The following is a 23,202-nucleotide window of genomic DNA, read 5'->3' on the forward strand; positions in this document are numbered from 1 at the left end:
TCCTACGCTGCCATTCATTTTATTTGTGCGTTGTGTAGGTCCTTCCAACAGCAGTTCTCGTTAGAATCATTTTGACACCGTAACAATAAAATAAAACTTGATTGCTAATGCAACCCCCCAAGGCGCTCCACCATAAATGCGGATTGTGTCGCCTGATTTTACCTCTTCAACAGACACTCACACTCGAAAAGAGTTCGTCGCATGCCCAAGGTTCTACAAGCTACCCACCGCAAACTTGGGGGTTTGCGCTGGAAGAGGGCTGGGTTTCGTAATGTCGGAGGTCTGGCTCTGCGCCCCCGACAGGGAGGCGACGCCGCTTCCCGGCGACCAGCAATGCCTTTTCTCCGTCCGAGATTTCTGCTTCCGCCTCTTCGGGTCCTTCTTGGTGCATCCGGGAGACAGGGACGCCTTGATCATCTCCTTTCGTTGCTCCTCGCTCATCAAGGACACGGACAGCACCCTCGCCACCTCCTCCGGCTTCTTCGCGACCATGACCACGGGCTGCCACTGAATCGCCAAGGAGCAGAGCAGTGCCAGCGCAGCCATCGTCAAGTGTAGGATGAAAAGCGTCAACGGCTTCTTGGTCGAGGTGAGCAGACCGGCGGACAGGGTTCGGAACTTGCCGATAATCAAAGCGCAGCACATGCCGATGCTCCGGATCGCGGTGGGGAACACTTCCGCCGTGTAGCTGTAGTTGACGCTAAACACCACCGAAGAGACGTACTTGAGGAGTAGCGTGAGTAGAGAACCGGCCGTTACGTGACTGTCGTATGTCGTAGCGGCCAGAAAGAGCGCGAGCACGCCGCAGAGCAGGAGGCACATGGAGAGGGCGTCGCGATCCCCCCTGATGTGCACTAACCATCCGATTGAGCAGTAAAGCAGCCCCTGAAGGAGTGTCTGAGTCGCTGCCCAGTAAACACCGTTCGTTTCGGGTGGCAAGTGGAACCCGTAGAAGTTGAGCTGCAGGTAGAACCAGGCAAGGGCGACGGATAGCGCGCTCCCGCCGGTGAAGGCCAGCCCTACCGCGGCACCACCCTCCAAAATGGCCACCGTCAACGACGCGTCCTCTCGCTTCTTCATCTGCAACTTGAGCAGCCTAAAGGTCAACTCGGCCCGGTCCTGGTTGACGCCGTTCCTCGCCGACGCCGCCAATATGACCTGCTCCGCTCGATGCATCTTCCACGTGGACAGGAGCCAAGAGGGAGACTCCTCGAGCCGAGAGCACAACAACGTCAGGGCGAGGCAGGGAAGAACGAAAAGGAGCTGCATCACCTTCCATCCAGGATCCGCCAGGCGAATGACGCCGAGTACCCGCGGCATCAGCGTGATCGGCAAGGCGGTATTGACGAGGGTCAGGCGGGTGCGCCGCTCTCTGCCGGTCACTTCGTAGAGCAGGATGAAGAGGAGGCTGAAGCAGGCGTAGGCGGTCGCCGACACGACGAATCTAGTCGCCAGGAAGAGGGCGAAGGTCTGCGAGACGCCACAGCACAGGCTGGCGCATAACAGGACCCAGGCGGAGGCCACAATTGTGGGCTTACGACCGAGGTGGTCTGAGAGAGCGCCAATGGCCGGCGTGACCAGCACCGCTCCCATTACGTACACTGGGAACGACAAGTGGTCGAGCCAGGCTTCTTGACAGACGAGGCCGTACTTGCTTATTGTGCTCTCCTCCACTGACTCCACGTCGTAGTCCCACTCGTTGCAAGGAACTGGCGTCCGGTTTTTGACGCCGTCCTGCGGAAGGCGTGGGAAAAAATAAATTCCGGGGAATCGTCTCCACCCTTGACACTAATTCAAGAACAGCGAAAAGCTGTTTTTAACAGCAGAGACGTTATGAGTTGTTGGAAAATATGATCTGGTTGAGAAGACCAAGACATCGAAGCCACCCAAGGAGGTTGTATAAAACTTCTTGAGTGGAGGCCGCCCATAGCGGGCAACGCCGGGAGGTGAAGCCGGGCGAACCGGTCGGCGGCCATATTGCCGTGGGTAGAAAAGGCGCTGCGCCGGCAGGGACGCTGAAGTGCGGGCGCGTTTTTTTGGCTTTACAAGGGAGAAAACGATGGTAAGCTAGTTTATCGATTACGATATTTGAGGGCAGACTGAATTTTGCCTTACGCGTAAGGTTTCGACGTAAGATATGGTTCAAGCAGCGACTTCGCCTGTGTATATCTTACGGTGGTCAACAGAGCTGTCGATGCGGGAAAACGCGCAGCGCTATGCTAAAGGCACCACCCCTGATTTTATTTCAATAAACGTTTATTCGGTATAGCTAAGGCTATAGACCGCCCCCTTAACATTAAAATTACCTCATGTTGCGCGCCATGGCAAGATATTCCGCGTTTATAAGGTTACTATTAGCCGTGATTTCACGCTGGAAGTGCGGGACACGCGAAAGCGCGATTATTTGATGCTTGCTTCTTTTAGCGGCGTGGCTAGGATTAATGAATGCTTATTCAATAATGATTAATAAATAATAATGCAGTAGCGGTTCGAATGGTTTTTAAGCAGTACTGCAAGAATCATATCCGTCAGGATATTGCAATCTTTATATGTAGTGCAAATGCACGCTTTCTGGTTTAAACAACATGCCCAGTTTTGCCCTTGCCGAAGACCAAATTAAGCACGAGCTTTTGATTGATTGATTGATTCAATGTGGAGTTTAACGCGCTGACGCAACGCAAGCGATGAGGCGCGCCGTAGTGGAGGGTTCCGGATTAATTTTGACCGCCTGGGGAATCTTTAACGTGCACCGAAATCTCGTTCACACAGTAGTTTTCGCTTTTCGCCTTCACCAGAAAAGCGGCTGCCGCGGCAGTGAATCGAACCCGCGTTCTAGCGATGAGCAGCACAGTGCATTAGCCACTGAGCCAACGCGGCGGGTCTATTTCCAGCTTTTCAATCGTATTTTGCGAAATGGATTTGGCACACACTGAGGCACATTAAAGCAGGTTTTTTTTTATTCCGCGTGCACTTTACAGAAGGCATGGGACTCCCATTGACTTTATTTTTCAAATCCAGATGGTTACTTAATTGGATGCACGACTACATTAACCGCGCACGTTGGCACGATAGTAGCGCGAGAAAACTACTCGCAGGAGGATCACATTCACAACCTCGTTGACCGCGCAAGTTCAGACGCGAGCAGCGTGCTATTGATAACAAAATCACGCGGACGAAGAACGCGGGAGAGCATTGCGGTGCATCAAAGACTTCTACGAAACAGCGCTAACGAGAAACGTCAGTGTATTCACGTATGGCCGGATGTAAAGGAAATGTATTAAACAAGAGCGCCTTGATTTTTGATGGTAACTGCCTTAGCAATACTCTGTATTTAAATTAGTGCGGAAAAACAATTTGCGCCCCACATAGTTACAAATTCTAGTAACGTTGGTTACAAACATGTGATTTCGCGCAGCCAAGCGACTACAGGACCACCACAACTACGAGCGAAAACATTCGCATATCTGCGTAAACAAGCGCGTACGGTATGCTCAGTAAGCGGACGGCAGGTGCTACGGCAAATTTTCCCTTTACATCACGCACAAATGGCGGGGAAATGTGCGCTCATAACGTTATAATACTAGTAATGCCCTCGAAACCCAAAACAAACAGATACCCTCAGTACTTACAGATGAAAGGTGATCCCCGACGCCTTCTTCGCGCGATTAGCTCAGCCGAACGCGACGCACGAGCAGACCATTTCTGCTTTCTACACCTTTGGAGCATCCATCCGCGAACGAGGATCGAACGAACACGAGTTCTGCTCTTTGGCAAGAGAGAACTCCGAAGAACGACACAAGGGGCAGAAAAAAATGTCATTGTGTCTACTGTTTATTTTAGTTGTTAGCGCCCAAGAATGTAAATAATTACCAGATGTGTGCGCCCCCGGCGCACACACGGGCGACTTGCGAAGCGCTTAACTAGAAACACGGAGAGGGGAGCATAACCGAAACCACATGCGGCGAAATGAACGCGCGCAAGAAAAGCTCGGTGCGCTTGAAGGTAGCCGCATGAGAGAATCAACTTGCAAAACAAAACAAAAGAAAACAAAAAAAAGAACGGAAGCAAAAATATAACGCAACCCGCCGCAAAAACAAGTACATTATGCGACGAATGCAATGCGTCTGCTACCGCGGAACGAGTTTTCTACCCACGGCAAGATGGCGGCCGTCGGCGTCAGTTTTCGAGCACCATCTCCACTCCAGAAGTTCTATACAACCTCCTTGAAGCCACCTCACAGGCAGCGAGGCTCGTGGCACCATCTTCTTCCTCTACCGAATTACCCCCTAGAAGGTCGCATTAAACCACTGTCCTCTAACATACGTCTGCTTCCTGGTCTTCAACAATTTGGTGCCGTGACCACGATGGAAGGATTACACCGTTGAAGACCCCTACCGATGAAGCAGACCCATTGAAGAGGACGCACCGGCCAAGAACGACGCATTGCCCCAGCACCTGCTAGCGCGGCATCTCCGCGTACCGGGTACCATCATGGACCGTCTCAAAAGGAAGCGTGGTGCTCTGCGTGCCTCAACTACACGTATCATCAACGAAATGAAGGCCACAATGGAGACTACCCCGCTACCGACGGGTGAGCTGGCGGAACAGCTAAATATGCTCAAGTTGAAACAGACTCCTTTAAACGATATCGACAAAGAAATAGAGGGCCACGTCCCCGATGAGGAATTAGACGATGAGTTGGAAGCCGTAGAACAGTACCGTGACTCTATCGCACGCATGATTTTTCGCGCTGAAAAGAATCTTGCAAACGCGTGCCCTTTAACGGCGAGTAGTGCAATACAGGCTCAAACCTCACACCAAGAACGAGTTCAGATTAGACTGCCCAAGCTTGAAATCCACCCTTTTCATGGAGAATGTATTCAGTGGCCTGCATTTTGGGACCAGTTTGAATCGACGATACATAAGAACTCATCGCTAGCCAACGTTGACAAACTAAAGTACCTGCGCAGTTATTTGAAGGGGAAAGCGGAAGGCGTAATCAACGGATTACAAACAACTAACGAGAGCTACCCCATGGCCATCGAACTGCTGCAGCAGCGTTTTGGAAACGAAACCCTTTTAATCAATGAACATATGAGAAAATTGCTGAACCTCCCTAAAGTGACCTCCTGCGACGACTTGAACGGCCTCCAGACGCTCCATGAACGTATACAGACTAACGTCAGATGGCTTGAGAATCATGGTGTACACATTCAGTCCTACGGGGTAATGTTGAAGACAGCGGTATTGCAGAAGATGCCCTTTGAACTCGTCCTCAAATTCAACCAGCTAACGTTAAAGCAAACGTCAACACGAGGACCCCGAGTGGAACGGCCTGACGAAGTCTCAGAGCTACTTGACCTATTGAACCTTGAAATAGCAAGTCGGGAGATGACTTCAATGATGACTGGATCAGACACATCTGCCAAAATAGAACTAACCAGGAACGAAGTCAAGGACAGCATTCAATGTTCTTCTTCCACGCTAACGATCAAGATATCCCGCCATAGATGTCTTTTTTGTGAATCTGACGAACACCGCACAGACGACTGCCCAGCTGAACTTCCGTTAGAAGAAAAGAAAGCCACACTCTAAGAAAAATGGTAGTCAGTAGTGACTCATTTTACAGAGTCATTGGCTTGCTACAGAATTGACTACCTTTGGACTCTTATGGGGAGGGTCACCAGACTCTCTTTCAAACAAAGTCCTGGGACTCTTAGGGAGGGAGTCGTGACGAAGAGTCAAGAGTGAGTCTGCAGGACTCCTGAAGATTAGTCACGGCGACTCCGATATAGCAAACAAAAAGAGTCCGCTTGACTACGTTATGACCCCGTAATAAGAGTCGTCCTGACTCTGTTCGGAAAAGAGTCTTGTGACTCTGTTAGACCGAGTCAGAAAAGGGTATGCAGGACTCTGTAAAAGAAGTCACCTCGAGTCCTAATTTTCAAACGAAGAGAGTCGTCATGACTACTTTGAGATCAGGTAAAGGAGGTCACACAGACTCTCCGTTTGGCTAGAAAGAGCCCGCTTGGCTACTTTGGCTACTACATGACCCCAGCCAAGTTGCCCTGACCTGCTGAAAGGGAGTCCCGTGACCCCAGAGATATAGCATGCAGGACTCTGCAGCACAGTCACCGAGACTCAAAATCTGCAAAGAAAAAGTCCAGTCGACTATTTTGCAAATCGACCAAACAGGATCTCTTGAGAGTCGAAAGGGTATGCATACATGCAAGAAACATCAATGCAAAGTACCAAAAGAACTATTTTATTGAAATAAAGCCTACAGCCTTTTAAATAATGCATTGGCTCAATGACCAGAAAAAATGTTACAAGAAATAAAAATCACGGGTTTTTGTCGACTACATATACACACCAGAAGAAACTGAGAAATACAAGATTCAAAATTATCACCTTAAACAACATTTGTCTCAAATAACAAAAACTTGTAACATTCAACGGGACAGGCAACACTTCAGCTCACATATACAAAACACAACCCTACAACAGTGATCAGCTGATAAGTGAATATGAAAACACAAATTTTCTTAAAACCCCATTAGAACAAATATTCGAAAATGTCACTTTAGACAACTGAAGTGAAAAAAATTGTAGAACACTACAACTCACAAGTCGAAAACACGGCAATAAAATACACAAAACAGAGTTCGGGAGTGTTATTCCTTTATAAAATAGTAATCTTGAACACATTCATGTTTAATGCTTACAGCTTGGTTCGGCTAATGAAACGGCCACTTTGACCACTTATACCCAATGCAAATGAACACTAAAAAGAAAAACGGTGTTAAGAAATTCCTAATTGATGATTGTTATAGTTTTCTGAGAATATTTTGTTCACTTTAGAACACAGAAATTTACTCAGGCTATATGTTGCAACGCTCACCACTTGATTTGCTGGCACTGGACAATGTATTTATTTGCTAAATAAAAGCACAGAAAAACGCGGGACAAAGAGAAGAACCACACAGGACGAGCACTTACTAACAACTGAGTATAATGAAACCAAAAACAACAAATCCCGGCACAGCGCACCCTTGTGCCGCATCATACACACAAAACTGACGTAATTCAACAGCAATCGGGAAGAAATCAGCAATCACATGCGCCGCAACAAATTGCCCGATGATCCGCGCGAATGTTAACAGATCGATAACATCAGCACCGAACATTGCGAATCCAAGAAATTTATTGCCTTTTCACTGGACGCTGTCTTCAAGATAGGCGAATTCCTCATTAAGAAGGGCGACGGATGGGGCGCTTACACAAGTTACATTCTTATAGCACAAAAAGATAGATAAAGTAAGCCACTGCTACCTCGGGTGTACGTTGCTGAGGGTACCCAAACAGGACTTCTGTTTTTTCCAGCAGAGGCACACACACATGCTTCCTGCAATGGTCAGATAGATGGGAACATGGGGTCCTCTTCAAGGAAGACGAGTGTTCTCGAAGACAGATGTTCAGGCACCTGCCCGTCCGGACTACATAGGATCCACCGCAATCAAACAGGATTCGGTAACCAACGCCTTTCGCGCATTTTACGAATTGTTTTTTATACCTGACCCCGCACCTGTCTGCCCGAGTTTCTTTTGTTTGGTTGACTTTTCTTGCAATAGCCCCACACAAACAGGACAATTTGTTTTGTGCCGAGAACACTACCTTGACATCAAACCTCCCCGCGACCTTCTTTAATCGGTGAGCCACGCGGGCGCTTGATGTCTTTTACAACGCGTTGCAATTTATTTTCACACAAACTGCCATGTTCACCCTCTGCCGTGTTCCCTGGCATCACCTAAAGAAGAGAAAAGGAAACAAAAACCGCAAGAGCAATTAGCCACTTAACAAAAACTAAGAGCTAGATTCATTTGAACCTTTGTCTAATAAACAGCCCTATTAGAAAAGCCTATTTCTTAGAACACCTTTGAAATGTGGGCCCCGTCAGCTGAAAAAAAATATGTGGTTGATCCCTCTCATAGGGGTCGGAAACTCCTTATAGGAATCGGTAAATCGGTAATCAGTAAAACATAAAAGTGATCTACACGATCAGTTGAAAGTCTGCATCGATATGAACTTGCACATCGTTATTTATATTTCTTCGGTATGGCACCGTCAGCCTTATCAACCTGGATTGCACACAGGATTGGACACTGGATTGCACCCAAATGACACCACATGTGCTTGCAAACCATGCGAACGAAACCGAATGGGTGGCCAGCGAATCGTTTTGCCAGGTGTTTTGAGAGTCTGGCTTTTTCGCATAGCTTGTATCGCGCAGAAAGCAACAGGGTGTGTTCAGATAAGGACAGCCAAAGTGTTGCCATGTCCATTTTTTGTTTGAGATGAAACTTTAATACTGTGTAGAACATTGTATTTTCACCGTGGAACTGGCGCTCCATTTTTGATTTATTAAAAAAATATTTAGAGCGCGATCGGGCCGGGCTACTTTCCACATTGCTTGGTGTGCCAACTATGGGGACCCCTAACACGAATCGAAATTTTTTTCCAAATTTTTCTCATTTTTTAAACAAATATGTGCAAACTTTTCTGCTGGATTCGGGAAAATTGAATTTTCGATATTTATATTTTTTGGAGAAAACTTAGTAGCGAGAGAAATGTCGTACAAAAGTGGCACTTCTAAAAAATTTTTTTTTTACGCATCGCCCTAAAGTCTAGTTTTTTAGACGTGTTTACGAGGGGCTGCTGAACACCTCATACCCTGCTCAATGCTTTACAAAGAAAATTTATCAAAATACCGCTCCATGAAATGCGACCAAAAATGAAAATTTGGAAAAAAAGTCCAGACCTTTCGACGTCATTTAAAAAAAACGTTTCTCAATTTTCGCTATATTACCCAAAATGGCACTCAATTCCTGAGTATTCTAGAAAGCTAAACATTTGTTGCATTATTTTTGTTCTAATTCGGAAAAATGAGGTCACATTCAACACATTTTATTAATGTCCAATCAACGGTTGGGTAGCAGTTCGCAGTGAAAAAAAGACAAATAATTATGGCTGTTTTTTGCAGTTTAGAAAAATAAAGCGACTGATATAAAGAAAACTGATGATCATAGTATTCATATTTACCCATTCTTCAACTTGTTAGTTGCGGTAGGCATTAAAATAATTGTGAGGTTTCTGAGCTTGTTTCTTCCATAAGACTAAGGCTACCATTTTATTTCGTTATCGCATTGCCCTAGCTGTGTCATAAACCCATATGTTTCATATTTCTGACGCTGCTTAATCGCGCATTATTGCTAAGTTACCCCATTTATAAGCAAGTAACCTCACTGCTGTCACTGAGAATATTTGACATGCGATCGTCATAGTCAAATGTGTATTTCTGTTCTACGTGGTACATGCAAAGCGCTAACTGCAAAACAACTTCGTCTTCCCAACTGTCCGTCTTTCAGCCTCCCGGGGATAATAAATAGATGTGCTTCTTGAAAATTTTGTTTTTAGCTGTTGGAAAGATAAACTTTTATCCCACTACAAAATCTGCCAACCTTTACTTTGGACACTTCAAGGTTAAGGGGAAGGTGCAGCTTTCTAGTTACAGAGATCTTCAAAGATCCGACAAACAGTGGTTAGAAGCTTTGCTTGTGCTGTAGGAATTACTTCCCGACGAAGATAGAGGATACCATTGACCAGAGGCAAAAAAGTGTGTTCACGTGCGTTGCGATGTCGAGAAAGACTACGACTCTTTGAGGAAGCACAGCCTTGATTCGGCTCATGCATGCTTGGGGTTGGTCGAAATCAAGCGACTTCTTGAAGAGCATGCATCAATATGCGCTTTAATAATGTGTATAAATAACGGTGGTGCCACCCTATTTAGGCATCAGTTCCTCGAGGTGCACAGAAGTGAATGTAGGGTCACTAGTGTGACAAAGTGGCTTTTCTCTGGAACCGGACATGACAAAAGTGCGTACAACGGCGTAAAGAGCCTTGTGAAGCATCAAGCTGCTGTGCATATATTGCGTTGACCTTCAACCGAAGCCGCACAAAGTACGAAACAGTTCGTGGACAGCATCCTGAAAAAGTGAATTTGCACGATGCCAATATTGCCACATTTGAGAACAAAGAAGAGAAAAGCAAAAATGTTCCGCCAGTACTCGGCATCCCGTATCCTCCCAGAAATAGCGAACTCAAACGAAATAAAATGAAGGTACCCAACATCGAACTCGGACTTGGAGAGGCAGCGACGGTTTTCACCTCTGCTTGTCGACACTTTGAAGGGCCTTCGAACTAGAACGCTGCACCTTCCCCTTGCTACTACTACTCAACCGTTGATCGGACATTAAAAAATGTGTTGAATGTGACCTCATTTTTCTGAGTTAGAACAAAAATAATGCAACAAATGTTTAGCTTTCTAAATACTCAGGAATTGAGTGCCATTTTGTGTAAATATCGCGAAAATTGAGAAATATTTTTTAAATGACGTCAAAAGGTGGACCTTTTTTCCAAATTTTCATTTTTGGTCGCATTTCACGAAGCGTTATTTTGATAAATGTTCTTTGTAGAGCATTGAGAAGGGTATGAGGTGTTCAGCAGCCCCTCATAAACACGTCTAAAAAACTAGACTGCTTAGCCTTTAGGGCGATGTGTAAAAAAAATTTTTTTTAGAAGTGTCACTTTTGAACGACATTGCTCTCGCTACTAAGTTTGAGAAATATTTTCTCAAAAAATATAAATATTGCAAATTCAATTTTCGCGAATCCAGGAGAAGTTTGGAAATATTTGTTTAATTAGAAAAATTTTGAAAAAATTTCGCTTCGTGTTAGGGGTCCCCAAAGTTGGCACACCAAGCAATGTGGAAACTAGCACGGGCGATTGCGTTCTAAATATTTTTTTATTAAATCAACGATGGTGCTTCTCACTAAACTAATGCCAGTTCCATGGTGAAAATACAATGTTCTACACAATATTAAAGTTTCATTTCAACAACAAAATGGACATGGCACCACTTGGGCTGTCCTTATCTGAACCCACCCAACATTAAAACGGGTTTAACGAAGAAATTTAACGTATAGGTGATGCAGCAAAGCCACCTTTTCACACTTCCAGCAAGGTTTAGCAGAAAGAGTGAATGGGGTGGGAAGGTTCTTGGAGAGCATCAGGGAGAGCTTTGCAGACCCCTAAAATTCCCTCGCGGACCCCAGGGGGTCCAAGGGCTCCTATTTGAGAACCACTGCATTACAGAAAGGATTTTTAACAGAGTACCGCAACCTACAAACTGCACTCCGTTCTTGCAAACTTCTTAGATTCTATTGAGTCTGTATGCATAGACAGCGTAAAATGTAGTACAAAGTTTTTAAACTTAAAAACATTACAATCGATTATTTGAATGCTGCAATTATTATTTGTGCAATACCCGATCGAGCCACAGCTAATGTTGTACAAAGCGATGTGGCAGTCGTTGCACCATTTCACACTCCAAAGCACATGCTCACCCCGATCATAATTTAAATAACGTTGGTATCTTTAGCCACCTCGCTTTTGGCATTCCATTTCACTTCATGTACAAGACTCGTGCAACTAGTCCTACAATCAGGTAAAAATTACCCAGCACACCTCGCAGGGGTGCAGTGTGCGCCGTAACCTAATGGACCTTTTTCCAGTACCGGTCCCCCAGCGGCCACCACGGTGAACCTGAACTGGCAGTAAGGCATGCCCCAAAAATGCTTGGCTTTCAAGGAACCTGAGCACAAAATATCGTGGCCCTGCAGTGCCTCCCGCACCCACCCGTCACCCGCGCCTTTCACACTGATGTCACGCTAATAGGCGCACGTTCGCGTGACTAATCTGCAGTGGCCGAAGCACCCCCTTTTCTTCACTTCTGTTTTCATTTTTGTTGCTCCCTCACTGGTAGCCAAGTGCTCACAGCGTGGTCAGCCTGAAACATTTTTTGCCCCTTTCCTTTAAAAGACTTTTTGTGCGCACGTATGAACCCACATCAAACTTCCCAACAAGAGCAAATGATGATATATCATCATACCCAATACTTACACTATGAGCTTGTTTTTCTAAAAAAAACTTATTCTATTTGATTTTTGGACTTGCTGTAACCAGTTGCTGGCAGCCTGCCTGGCAGCAGAGCCAGAATGAAAAGGTTGTTGGTGCGTCTTAAGGTCTGTTAAACAAATACCGGTATTCGGTCTAGCTAGAAGACAGGTTAAATACAGCCCCATGGTCCTGGTGTGCCGGTGCTGAAAGTGAGGTTCTACGATTCTATTTCGCCCGACGTCCTCTTCAGCGGTGCTTTGCCTTCATGCTCTGTAAATTGTGTGCTACCTGTATTAGGTTGTAAAATCAAAGGCCCCTTAACTTGCAATGTCAACAAGGGCCACAAAATTGTGTTACACTCGTTTTTTATGCCCACCATGTGCACAAGAAAGCTTGTAATCTTAGTAAGGCTACATTAATGAGGCTAGACAGCTCAATGCGAAGAGAATAAAAAGCATTGAAATAAGCAGGTAAGGCAGCCGGCCCTGGTGTACAGCTCCTGAGGTGGTTGAATGTTCCCAATGTGCGTAAAGCGGACTGTGCACAGTCAGAGTTAGCACCCAATGCAGCATTTCTTGCGTGGTATAACCTTTAAGCATCACGGGCATAACTAGGATGCGAAATGTAGTTTGACGCATTAATGAGAACTGCTAAAATTTTAGTCATACTGGCAAGATCATATGTTTAGGTAATATGCTTCCCAGTTTTGATAAATTCACTGCTTGAGCCTGTTGGTTCATTGCTGCAGAATGCTATAACACCGAACACAAAAAATAAACAAGATGACTGGCTAGCTAAACAAGAGGGGTGATTTGCCTTTTGTAACCACTATGTCAAGCCCTATTTCCCAATGAAAAATTTTGTTTATGGTTATTCGAAGTTGATATATCTTGGGTATAAATGGTTTGGCCCGATGCTTACCAAAATAGAGGCGCAACTCACTATTTCTCCAACATTGCTGCTTTTTTTAAAGTCTGCAGCTTCTGAAATGCTGAGCTTTGTGAACAACAGTGCAGACAGTGCCTTTTCAAAGTCTGAAAGTGCTGATGGCATCACGTCTTTATACACACGTCTAACAGATACACATGCTTATCCTGTCTTCCTAAAATTGTCTTCTAGTGCCATAAAAGAATATGGCTTAATATGAGAAACTGACGTATGTCAAAGGACAACAAAAAAAAAGACCCAGAAGGCTGGTCTTCTTCTGTAAGCGCTTGTTCAAACCTTCAAGTGTTATACACTGAAAATTCATTTATTTGCAATATTTAGCCTGACAAATAGCTTATAAGCTTTGAAAAAGTGCGAATTTAAGAATGGCTGCCAAAAGAAGCCCCATATAAAACAAGAAAAATACCTGCCGTCAGCTTGATTCACTGGTCCGCAGCCTTTGCACCAACTCCGAGTGCACGCTAGTGCGCATCCTTTCGCTGCCTGTTTACTTGCTGCCCGTGGCGGGTTGACCTTGAACAGTTGCCTGGAAAAGAGGGCAGGCACGATTGATTTTCTTCATGCTGCTTACATTCATGCTGTACTGTATTCTATACAGTGTATGCACTGGCCACTCAGCCACAAAGTGGAGCCAATATTATTTGTGTGGTTTGAGAGCTGCACGAGCAGTGCAGTCGTTTTGCGCTAGCTCAGTATCATCTCCGAACGTCCGTTTCCTTATTGCTTGCCTTGCTCCAAAAGACCATAGCTGGAGTTACAAAAATTTTTCTACCAAAGCTTGTGACAATATTGTATGTGGTTGGGGCATGTGCAATGAGCCATTCATATTACCATTTCCCCAAGGCCTGTAGCGTGCTTCTTATGGAGTGTGAGACGTTAAGGAGCTCTAGCGACAGTATTCTGATGCATTGAACGCGCGACCGTCCTCAAACTGGGTTTCCAATGATGTTAAGCGATTATGCAAACGGTCTGGGTTGAAGTGCTTGTGAGGTGTGTATGCATTATAAAGTGCGGCAGGGACAATTCACTGACTTGAGGTGACGAAGATTATGCCGATTGTTTCCAAGTGTTTTTTTTTTCGATGCACATGAACAGAACAAGCTCCCAGAACAGGCTTGGTCATTAGGAAACAGTCGAAAGGGAATGGTTGGAAGCCCACATTTACCAGTGGCCTTGTATAGCACATTCACTTCAAAACACTCAAATAGCCCAGGGTGATGCTGAATGCCCGAATGGCTGCGCATAATCCATAAAGTACACTGCATGAACTAAATAGTGAAAGTTTCACGCACTAATTAAGGTTTCAAGCATGTGGCGCGGCGCGAGATAACAGTGTCAACGTTGCATCGTCCTCACCTGCAATTAAATATGCACAGACGACTTGGTATTGATTCACCCCATCATCAATGCCTTCTTTGTGAATTCGTTGCATGCGGCCATACCGTCTTCGAATGGTACCCTATTCTTTGCTTTGAAACGGTCGAAAACCTGGCGTTTGTTTTCATCATGCGGCCTGTTTCAGGCCCGCGGTTCTAGAAGCATGAACATGCAGTCTGGCATCCCGAAGCAAAAGAAAAAGCCAGCTACTCATTACGACAAGGCATTTGTAAACCGACGAATGAACCAGAAAAAAAAAGCGCCACACACAGTTGTTTTTGCGAACACCAAGCCTTATACCAAGTTTTGCGTCGGAGAATGCGCTGTCTGTGTGGCAGCATTTCACTGTAAAAATAAAGTCAGCCTCCTTGCGAGTGTAGCCCCGCCGAGCGTTTTAGGGGCCAGTGCATACACCCTATACGCTACTGGATCCTCTTATTATTTTTTTTTAATCTGAGTTCTTATGCCTTGAGCCAAGCCTGTGATATGTGCCACACGGATCCCATTTTAGGTCCCATTTTAAATGGGATAATATGAACACTGCACGTCTGAAGGCGAGATAACCATCGGTCATTAAATGTAACACAGTGGGATCCCTAGAGCAGGGAAGCGTGGCAGGGACAGCAGAAAATTAGATGGGCAGATGAGATCAAGAAGCATGCGGGGATAAATTGGTCGCAGTTAGCACAGGACCACGTTTTTGGAGATCTATGGCGGAGGCCTTTGCCCTGCAGAGGGCGTACATAGGCTGATGATGATGATAAATATGAATAACTTATTTAAATATACCCACGGCACTCGAGAACACCATAATATTTTGCTCAGGAGGACAACAGATTTCTTATTAAACAACCCAGGTTATTCTATGTTCTTTGTTTATCTGGTTCATAGTTTTTATACAAAACCTATCGGAACTACTAAAATTCCTGCGCTCTACTGCTGATTGAATATCGTGGCAGACACAATACCTAAGAAAAAAAATTTGTTAAAAATTTAAGAAGTCGTGTCTGCCCTACATGTCCAAGCTTTACCAAGAAAATTCCGGGCATGATAACAAATGAACTCAGCACCTAAGTATACGGCAAACAAGAAAACAATGCTGTGCCTGCTGAAAAAGCAACTAACCTCTGGAGAAATTCAACTGTGGTAGCTGCTGGCTCAGCCTACTCCAGGTCGAGTCCACAGCACACGAGTAGCAGCAGGCAAGTTCCCTCCCTAAGGATCGCCAGCCCCGTGTATGGTGCCTCTTGCTAGCAAAAAACAGCGGCGCCACTATTAGATGCTGCCTGCAAGCAATTGAAAACACTTGTGATAAACCTTGCCTTCCAGTGTTTCAGTAGAGGTATTTAAAAATAAATCCCGGGCTCAACACTCGACAACTTGCTACAAGGTGGGGGCAATACTCCAGATTAAAAGCCAACTGCACTCAAAAATGTGACCTCTTGAAAACCTAATTTCTATTTAGTCTGCCTAAAAAGACAGCAAGATACAAAATATGGCAGCTGACATACGCGTATGCATGGCACAAATGACCATCAAAAATCAGCGACTCTGAAACCGAAATTGAGAAGCGTGCAGACATTACAACCAGGCTGAAGTGACGTCGCAGACAGCAAGCCAGAGCAAACATGCGCACAACAGCTTCACGTCTGCATCAGGTCCAGGAAAAGCCCACCCAGCAGAGCTTGACTGGTTCCCCTGGCTGGCTGGAGGACCAATCGCCTGGTTGGCTGCAATGTCACTTCTGCTTCATCGCTGTTTGCACGATCCGCTGGCAGGTCTCACGTTGTCTGCGATGAAGTTTATTTTCTATTTTTTAAACATTTCCACCTGATTATCAAGGAATTTCACAGGGCTACGAGTAATGTCACAATTGGTTCGGTGATACGCACTGTACGTCGAAAATAAATTTTGCCGATGCGAAATTTGAATACAGTTGGCCTTCGATTGGCCCACCTGGAGTTTTTTTAACATGCACATAGCATATACACAATCCTTTTATTACTTCACCATCAGAAACACGTGTTACAGCCAAATATCAAACCTGTGACCTTGTGCAAAGCAGCAGCAGACGCCTTTGTCTCTGAGCTACTGGCAGGTCAACAAACTATTCTGAGTGGCTTGAAGGAAACATGCACGCAATTCACTATTTAAGCAAGTCCCCAAAACAAATCTTAGAAATGTAAAAAAAAAAAGGGCCCATCTCCCCGCGAGGGGACTCGAGTAAATGCGTCGCATAGGGGGTGGGTGTATTGCGTTAACGTGTGTGTTTGGGGGGTTGGTGGTATCACATGTACACCACGCAGCTATCACACCGCTGAGTAGCCAACCCACGCCGCTGACGACGTAGCTTGAATGAGTCAAGGATATAAGGCGTGTTCGTAGCCTTTGATTCTGTGTCGATTTTGTGGCGCAGTGGGAAGAGCACCATGTACCTCGCGTTCCGCCCACAGGTAGTGAATGCGTTGTATCATCAGCTTCTTGACGTAGTTTGAATGAGTCAAGGATATAAGGCGCGTTCGTAGCCTTTGATTCTGTGTGTTTTGTGGCGCAATGGGAAGAGCACCAGGTACCTTGCGTTCCGCCCACAGGGTCCTGGGATCAAAACCAGGCGCCCGTAACTATTTTTTTTATAGTGTAGTGGGAGGCTGGCTGCGGACAACGCCGAGGGACGACGGGTGACAGTGCGAGTTAAAGAAATGCTCTGCATTTAAAAAAGTATGAGGTTTAACGTATCAAAGCTACACCTGTGCTATGTGGTGTGCTTTTGTGCAGGACTTCGAATTAATTTTGAACACCCAGAGACATTTCACACGGTTCTTTTTTAACAGTCATTGTCCACACAGTTCCTTTGAAAATTAGATCTGATAATCTACCGTCACGGACAGCCTAAGCTCAAACGGCAGTACAGGAGCCAAGAGATGCAAAGTTGGCAGGAGGTAAGAGAACAAAGTAAACCCCACCTTGTGCCACCAACATACACCTATGGGTTGCGGTTTATTTTGTTCTTGTTCTCAGTACTTTTCCTGTGCAAATATTAAATAAAATACCTCTGGACAGCCATTACAGCATTTGTTGCTGGCTCTGCAGCTGTAGACAAAGTGCAAAATTCGCTGTCATAAGGTCGACATATTTGCACTGGCTAACAATAGGCTCTCACCATGAATCAACGCAAATGGGCAGGGGCCCTGTAATTGCTCTAAGCCAGTTACTGGTTCCATTTAAAAATTGTTGTTTAGGTCGTCAAAGTGCACTGATGTATCCTTTGCTTCTTTGTGGCACCTAGACTCGTGGGTCATAAATGAGCCAGCTGACTTCAGCACGCTGACACAGCCTATGAAAGAATGCACAACAGACTATCCTGTTCTTGAAGTGGTCCACAATGTGTGGGATGGGCTTCATACGTCTTGATTCGTGGCTCCCACATGACGGCAGAGAATACAAAAATGCAACATTGTTTGTTAGTCCATCCTGATTTTTTTTGGTGTCTGAAAATATGGCTTTTGAAGGCTTTGTATTTCCTGAAAACCACACCGCGCAAGCTAGTGGGACAAGGCATAACCCTAAGTACACTGCTGTGAAATGAAAAATGTTCAAAGCAAGCGAGACACGCAGGAAAGGTTTCTCTACACCAGCTGCAGCTTTTCATCCTGCATTGCTATCTGCACATGACATTATTATTAAAATGTAAAAAGCACTGCAGCCTGTATATGTTCTGTTCTTCTGTATATGTTCAGTACGTGAGCACTTTTCGACACCTGGGAGACATTTAGCTGCATAGTTACATTTTTGGCGCACCTGTACCTTGGTTAACGCAGAAATGTGTTGCGCTGGTTCCGATAGTGAGCTACGCCTTCGACGATTGAAACAGATTCGTAAAATCAGAACCGGCAGCTTGACTGCCGCAAACGATGTGCGAGTAAAACTTATTAGGCAGTTGTAGCATATCGTTACCGTGTTTACGTTACCGTTTACCTTGTTTGTGGGAGTCGAGTGCGCAGCGCGAGAGTTACCGCGAACGGTAAATTACCGGCACAGGCTTCCCCGTCGCCACGGCTTCCGGTAACACGCTAACGCAAACACGGTAACGATATGCTAAAACTGAAGAAGCAACAGCAAATACTCGCCGCATGCTCGTAAGCGTGCTTCTCAAAGGACTTTACACTGTAATGAGAACTGAACATGAATGTGGGGCTCGAACAATTTTACTCGACTGCGGAAATACACCAGAAAACTACGCGACAGTTATGGCCAGCGTAGGTTTAAAATGGACGACAATTACAACCTACGGCTGTTTAGAACCGCCAACCAATATAATATGCTCTCCCGTGCCAGATGAACTAAGCCCCATAAGCGTGATTTACAGTACAGCTTGTCAAGTCATTTCATATTTCAATCGCCCAGCTAAGCCACGACGCCGATAACTCGTGTGAGCGTGCGAAGCTCGTAAATGTTGCGCTTGCACCACGACCAGCCTCGAGGGGAAAGTCTTAACACTTCAAGGAAAGAAAAAAAAGCGCGCTCACCTTCTCTAAAAGCACGACGGGTGTCTCGCGGCGACGTGTCAGTCTCCGCGCGTCAAAACACGGCTCTGAATTAGGGGAGAACAAAGCCAGGTTCAACCAAGGCGTTGGTTCAATGCGCCCCGCGACGCAGTACTTCAAAGCAAGCAATGAAATGACGCTTACCTGCTGTCACGCTATCTGTCGACCGAGCGATAACTGCGAACGTGCGAAAGATATCAAGAAAACACCGGAAACACAGCGCGAACAAAGACTTATCGCGCTCAAACCCCATGCCACAACCGCCACAGGAAAAACAACACATACCACGCGCGATGGACGAATGCGGTGCCGTGCGCACGACGAGTCCTTGAGAGAAACCAGTGATGAAGTGCGGTAACTAGCGCCACCGCGATTGCAGGTCACGCTTGAATTTTGTTTCTGCGGCGCGTTGTAGACAAAAGATACTGCCGCGAACCATGCAGTGGATATGTTTATTTATGTTTTGTTTTTAACGATCGGCAGTACCCGTTTGTGTTATCTGCATCCCAAGATAAGCGCGTGTTCCCCTCTTTCTTATGCCGCGCGGGTTATCCTATTTGATCAGAGAAATTCATTGCCGCACCTTCCTTTTTTAAAACATCTTTTTTTCCACGCACAATTGGCGATTGGAATAAGCTTCCCGAATCGTTTGCGCATCTGGCGTTAGATTTGACACAGCTCTAAGGTGTTATCTGCGTGGCGACATTGAAACCGGTGTTTCTTGAATTGCCGTGATCTTGTTGCTGTCAATTATTTGTTTGTGTTTTTTTATTCATTATTGCTGCTGCGTGTTGCTGCCCACTGCAATGTGCGATGACCGCTGTGAGTCGTTTTATAGAATGTCCATTTTTTTTAAATCTCGCCTTTCGTCTTGTTTCCTTTTTTCTCTTTTATTTATTTTGTTTGTCTCCGGCTCTGTTGTCATTTGATGTTGTACAAGGTTCTTTGCTGCAAGCTTTTAAAAGACGCCTCTGTTGATTTTTACTTTTGTATATTACGAGATTCGTGATCCCGTTTCTGCACTGGACACTTTTTATGTATCTCCTACAACAATGCCCCCTGAGTGAATGTAGTAAGCTGAATAAATAAATATTGATAGGGAGAATTTTTCGCCCAAACGTCACTAGCCTACAATAGTCTTCTTTGAGCTACAGTGTTCTCCATGTAATTCGACGGTTCCAGCAACGCTCGCGCCATAAGATAAATGCCGCAGAGCAGACGCCGCGGCATTTGATTCGCTGCAGCTTCACGGCTTGTGTATTCATTGAGTTGTTAGGGGAGCACAAGTTCGCTCCAATAAACCGTTTTGCCTTCAAGACAACCGAGTCGTTTTTGTCTACGTGACAATACATTTAGGAGGTCTCCATCACGACTGCAGGTGACGCAATTACGTTCTGCTAATATCTCAATTAAGCCAGATTCAATTTTGTTTTCCTCACTCTTTTTGTTGAATTACGGAAATTGCCTTCGTTTTCTAAAATACGGAAGCTGTTTACGTTTGCTTATGGACACTCCCTACGTTTTCTCAAATACGAAGCAGCTTACGTTTTTTTCACGTAGGCTTTGTCCGTAACAATACGGAATTTTTTAACAGTGTTTGCCGAAATTTGGCAATAAGATAGACGCCGGCTTCACAACGCGAGAGACTCGACGTTTGATTCCGTCGACGTGAAGCGCTTTTTACTTTCACTTCAAAGATCATTCATCATCATCGTCACAGAAAGTTGGCTTTCCTGCAGGGCGAATTGGCATACAACGGCATCAGTTAGGGCACTGAGGCTTCGCTTTCAAAAAGTCTCGAAAACATTGAAAACACGAATAAAAAATCGTGAAAGCGAACAAACTGCGTAATGCCCTGCTTTCGCACAAAAAATACGACTTCGCGGAGTTAACAGGTGTAATAGTGATAATAACGTAAATGAAGACCATTTATAGAATCATCCATCAAATATAAAAAAAAAGATACGTGAACGTAAAAATGAAATGATAACAGTGGAATAACGAAGTAACTGTATGCATATCTTATACACGTGTAACCCAATGTACGTCAAAGCTCTAAAACACGCATATTATATGTATGCCGCAAAGTATGCATGCATGCGAGATTCTTTCGGAAGCAAACGAGTCAAAAAAGAGTCGATGAAACGACGACTCTGTTGTGTGACTACCTTTAATCGTTTACCGGAGTCAGCAAGTTCCAAGAAGAGTCGTCGTCGCTTTGACTCACTTTTGACCACCTTTTTTCTTAGAGTGCAAATTGCGAAAACGGGGATGTTGCTTTCGCTGCGCCAGGCCCTACCACCGCGCCAAGGAGTGCAAGAATGCAAGAAAGCTTTCATGTCGGCATTGCAATGGACGTCATGTTACTTCCTTGTGCGATCCAGCCTGGAAAGGCCCATCAGAAACACTGACGACTGTGTCCAGCTCTACAGACGAACCAGAGACATCCCAGAAAACGGTTATTGGGTCGCCAGACATCGAATTGGGAACAGCGACAAACTTGCACGTGGCAAATGAAGAGCGAGTTTCCGTGCCGAAACCATTTCGGGAGCTCGACCACCTAAGACTCCGAGATAAGCGAAAACATTCCGAAAGAGATTATGAGGACTTGACAGCCCTCACTGCAATCACGTTTAGAAGCAGTGACCGTAACCTTGTTGAATTGCATAGGAGACCAACTCGTCATAAGGCCGGGCACGACGAAAACACCGACGACATAAGCCATTTCGAACACGGTGAACATATCGACGACAAAGGTGCAACGTTTCGACGCCTAACTCGACAGGGAAGGAATGCTGAGGACAGCAGGGCTTCTTTAGCTAAGGAACTTCACCGGAAGGAGCGTGCTTGCCGAATTAAAAAGGGATTTTTTGCCCGTTACCCAACTGCTTCCGCCGTTAGTTTATGCTCAGCTTTAGCGCTTGAATTTTTGTCAACAGAAACCTTTTGTGCGCGATGGAAACATCGAGGGCATGGATAGAGCAGTCGATGGAACAGATTGCGTACGCGTGAACACCTGCACAAGTGGCCCGCCACCCATATGACTCCAAGAAATGTTTTAGTTCCTCTCGACCTTGAAGACGCCACGCTTGTTGAACAGAAACGCGCACATCGACAAGCATTGACGAGTGACTCAAAGTTTCCTGGAAGAGATGGAAAAGTTCGCTTACGTGAAGTTCGCATGCCTGCCGGAACCATTTCTAGTCGACCGATTTAGCTATGAAACTCCGACTTATCCGCAAAGAGCTCATTCCAGATCCAAGAAATTATTTAACCAGATCCATAATATTTGGCCGGCCGGAGCCTGTTGGAAAATGTGATCTGGTTGAGAAGACGAAGACATCGAAGCCACCTCACAGGCAGCGAGGCTCGTGGCACCATCTTCTTCCTCTACCGTATTACCCCCTAGAAGGTCGCATTAAACCACTGTCCTCTAACATACGTCTGCTTCCTGGTCTTCAACATGAGTGGAGCATTTTGTTCGTACGATGAAGGTCCTGCGACATGCAGGGATGGGACCACGATCCGAGAACGTCCGGTCGCCTCTATCGGTGAGTGTGGGAACCGCGCAGCCGGTGTTTAGCAGACCCACCGATAGAGTGCACAGTGGTCTCGCAGGGGTGGGTTCCTCTCCCTCGCGCTTGTGGGAGGAGAGGGAAGGAAGTGTCTGGCCGCGGAGGTTAACCTGCAGATTGTTTGCGCGAACGGTAGAATTTCCCCGGCGATGGCGCTGGCGTTATCGGGCGAGCACCCGTTGACGTTCGTTGAGGTTCGTTGAGAACAAGAGGTCCGCTGTTTCAGCAAATTTGGCACTGGGTGGAACTGGATTTTATTTTTTTAACCACTCACTTCATATCTCCGAGCTTTGAAGACCCTACCTCCATTATACATAAAACGCATTCACGGTCCCAGCAGACCCCAAAGCCGTACACGGGCAGCCTTATGAAAATACACCAAAAGAAATATCTGAGAAAACCCTCAGCACACCTCAGTTGGGAACGCAGTAGCAAGCGCGCCTGCATTGATTGGGCAGCACGTGCGCATGCGCAGAGAAGGTGCAAGGATAATCGCGGCTGCCTTTCAGCGTCCTGTAAGCGGGTCTCCCGGCTGTCTGCCTTTTTGGCTGGCTACGCCAGTACTCCGGAAGGTGACCCCGGGAGAGGACGAATGCAGCCCAACGTGCAGAAAATATTACTCTTAGAGGAAAACAAGAAATAACACTCGGTGGTGTTCAACTGGCCAACGAAGCCTTCACATTCCCAATTTATAAGAAGGCTTATCTGTCCCCGGATTTCTTTTTTGATGTTACAGCCCCCCC

The 23,202-nt window shown here is 45.8% G+C and overlaps 1 protein-coding gene and 1 long non-coding RNA gene across 11 annotated transcripts; both read right to left on the reverse strand.

The window, feature by feature from the left end:
* Positions 1-213: 213 nt before the first annotated feature.
* On the reverse strand, positions 214-1,593 carry LOC144148295 (organic anion transporter 3-like). The gene has a single exon (XM_077679852.1). The coding sequence runs from the start codon at positions 1,591-1,593 to the stop codon at positions 214-216; it is 1,380 nt and encodes a 459-aa protein (XP_077535978.1).
* A 4,730-nt stretch (positions 1,594-6,323) lies between these two features.
* On the reverse strand, positions 6,324-19,168 carry LOC144149070 (uncharacterized). 10 transcript variants are annotated; one of them, XR_013318162.1, is made up of 6 exons: positions 19,029-19,168; positions 18,867-18,931; positions 16,016-16,130; positions 15,466-15,590; positions 13,370-13,489; positions 6,324-7,807 (listed from the first exon to the last, which is right to left on the reverse strand). It is a non-coding gene; the product is annotated as an uncharacterized LOC144149070 (long non-coding RNA). The 10 variants fall into 10 exon arrangements; XR_013318165.1 differs by lacking the exon at positions 16,016-16,130 and having other exon boundaries at positions 15,466-15,626; XR_013318157.1 differs by lacking the exon at positions 16,016-16,130 and having other exon boundaries at positions 13,374-13,489; positions 19,029-19,162.
* Positions 19,169-23,202: the final 4,034 nt, after the last annotated feature.

This window comes from Haemaphysalis longicornis, unplaced genomic scaffold (genome assembly GCF_048455015.1).
Source record: "Haemaphysalis longicornis isolate Haplotype H1 unplaced genomic scaffold, Haemaphysalis longicornis Haplotype H1 scaffold_8, whole genome shotgun sequence".
Lineage (NCBI taxonomy): Eukaryota > Metazoa > Arthropoda > Arachnida > Ixodida > Ixodidae > Haemaphysalis > Haemaphysalis longicornis.

Excerpts from the sequence above, each read along its gene's own strand:
- LOC144148295 (XM_077679852.1), bottom strand. The coding sequence starts at position 1,593 with ATGGGAGCGGTGCTGGTCACGCCGGCCATTGGCGCTCTCTCAGACCAC.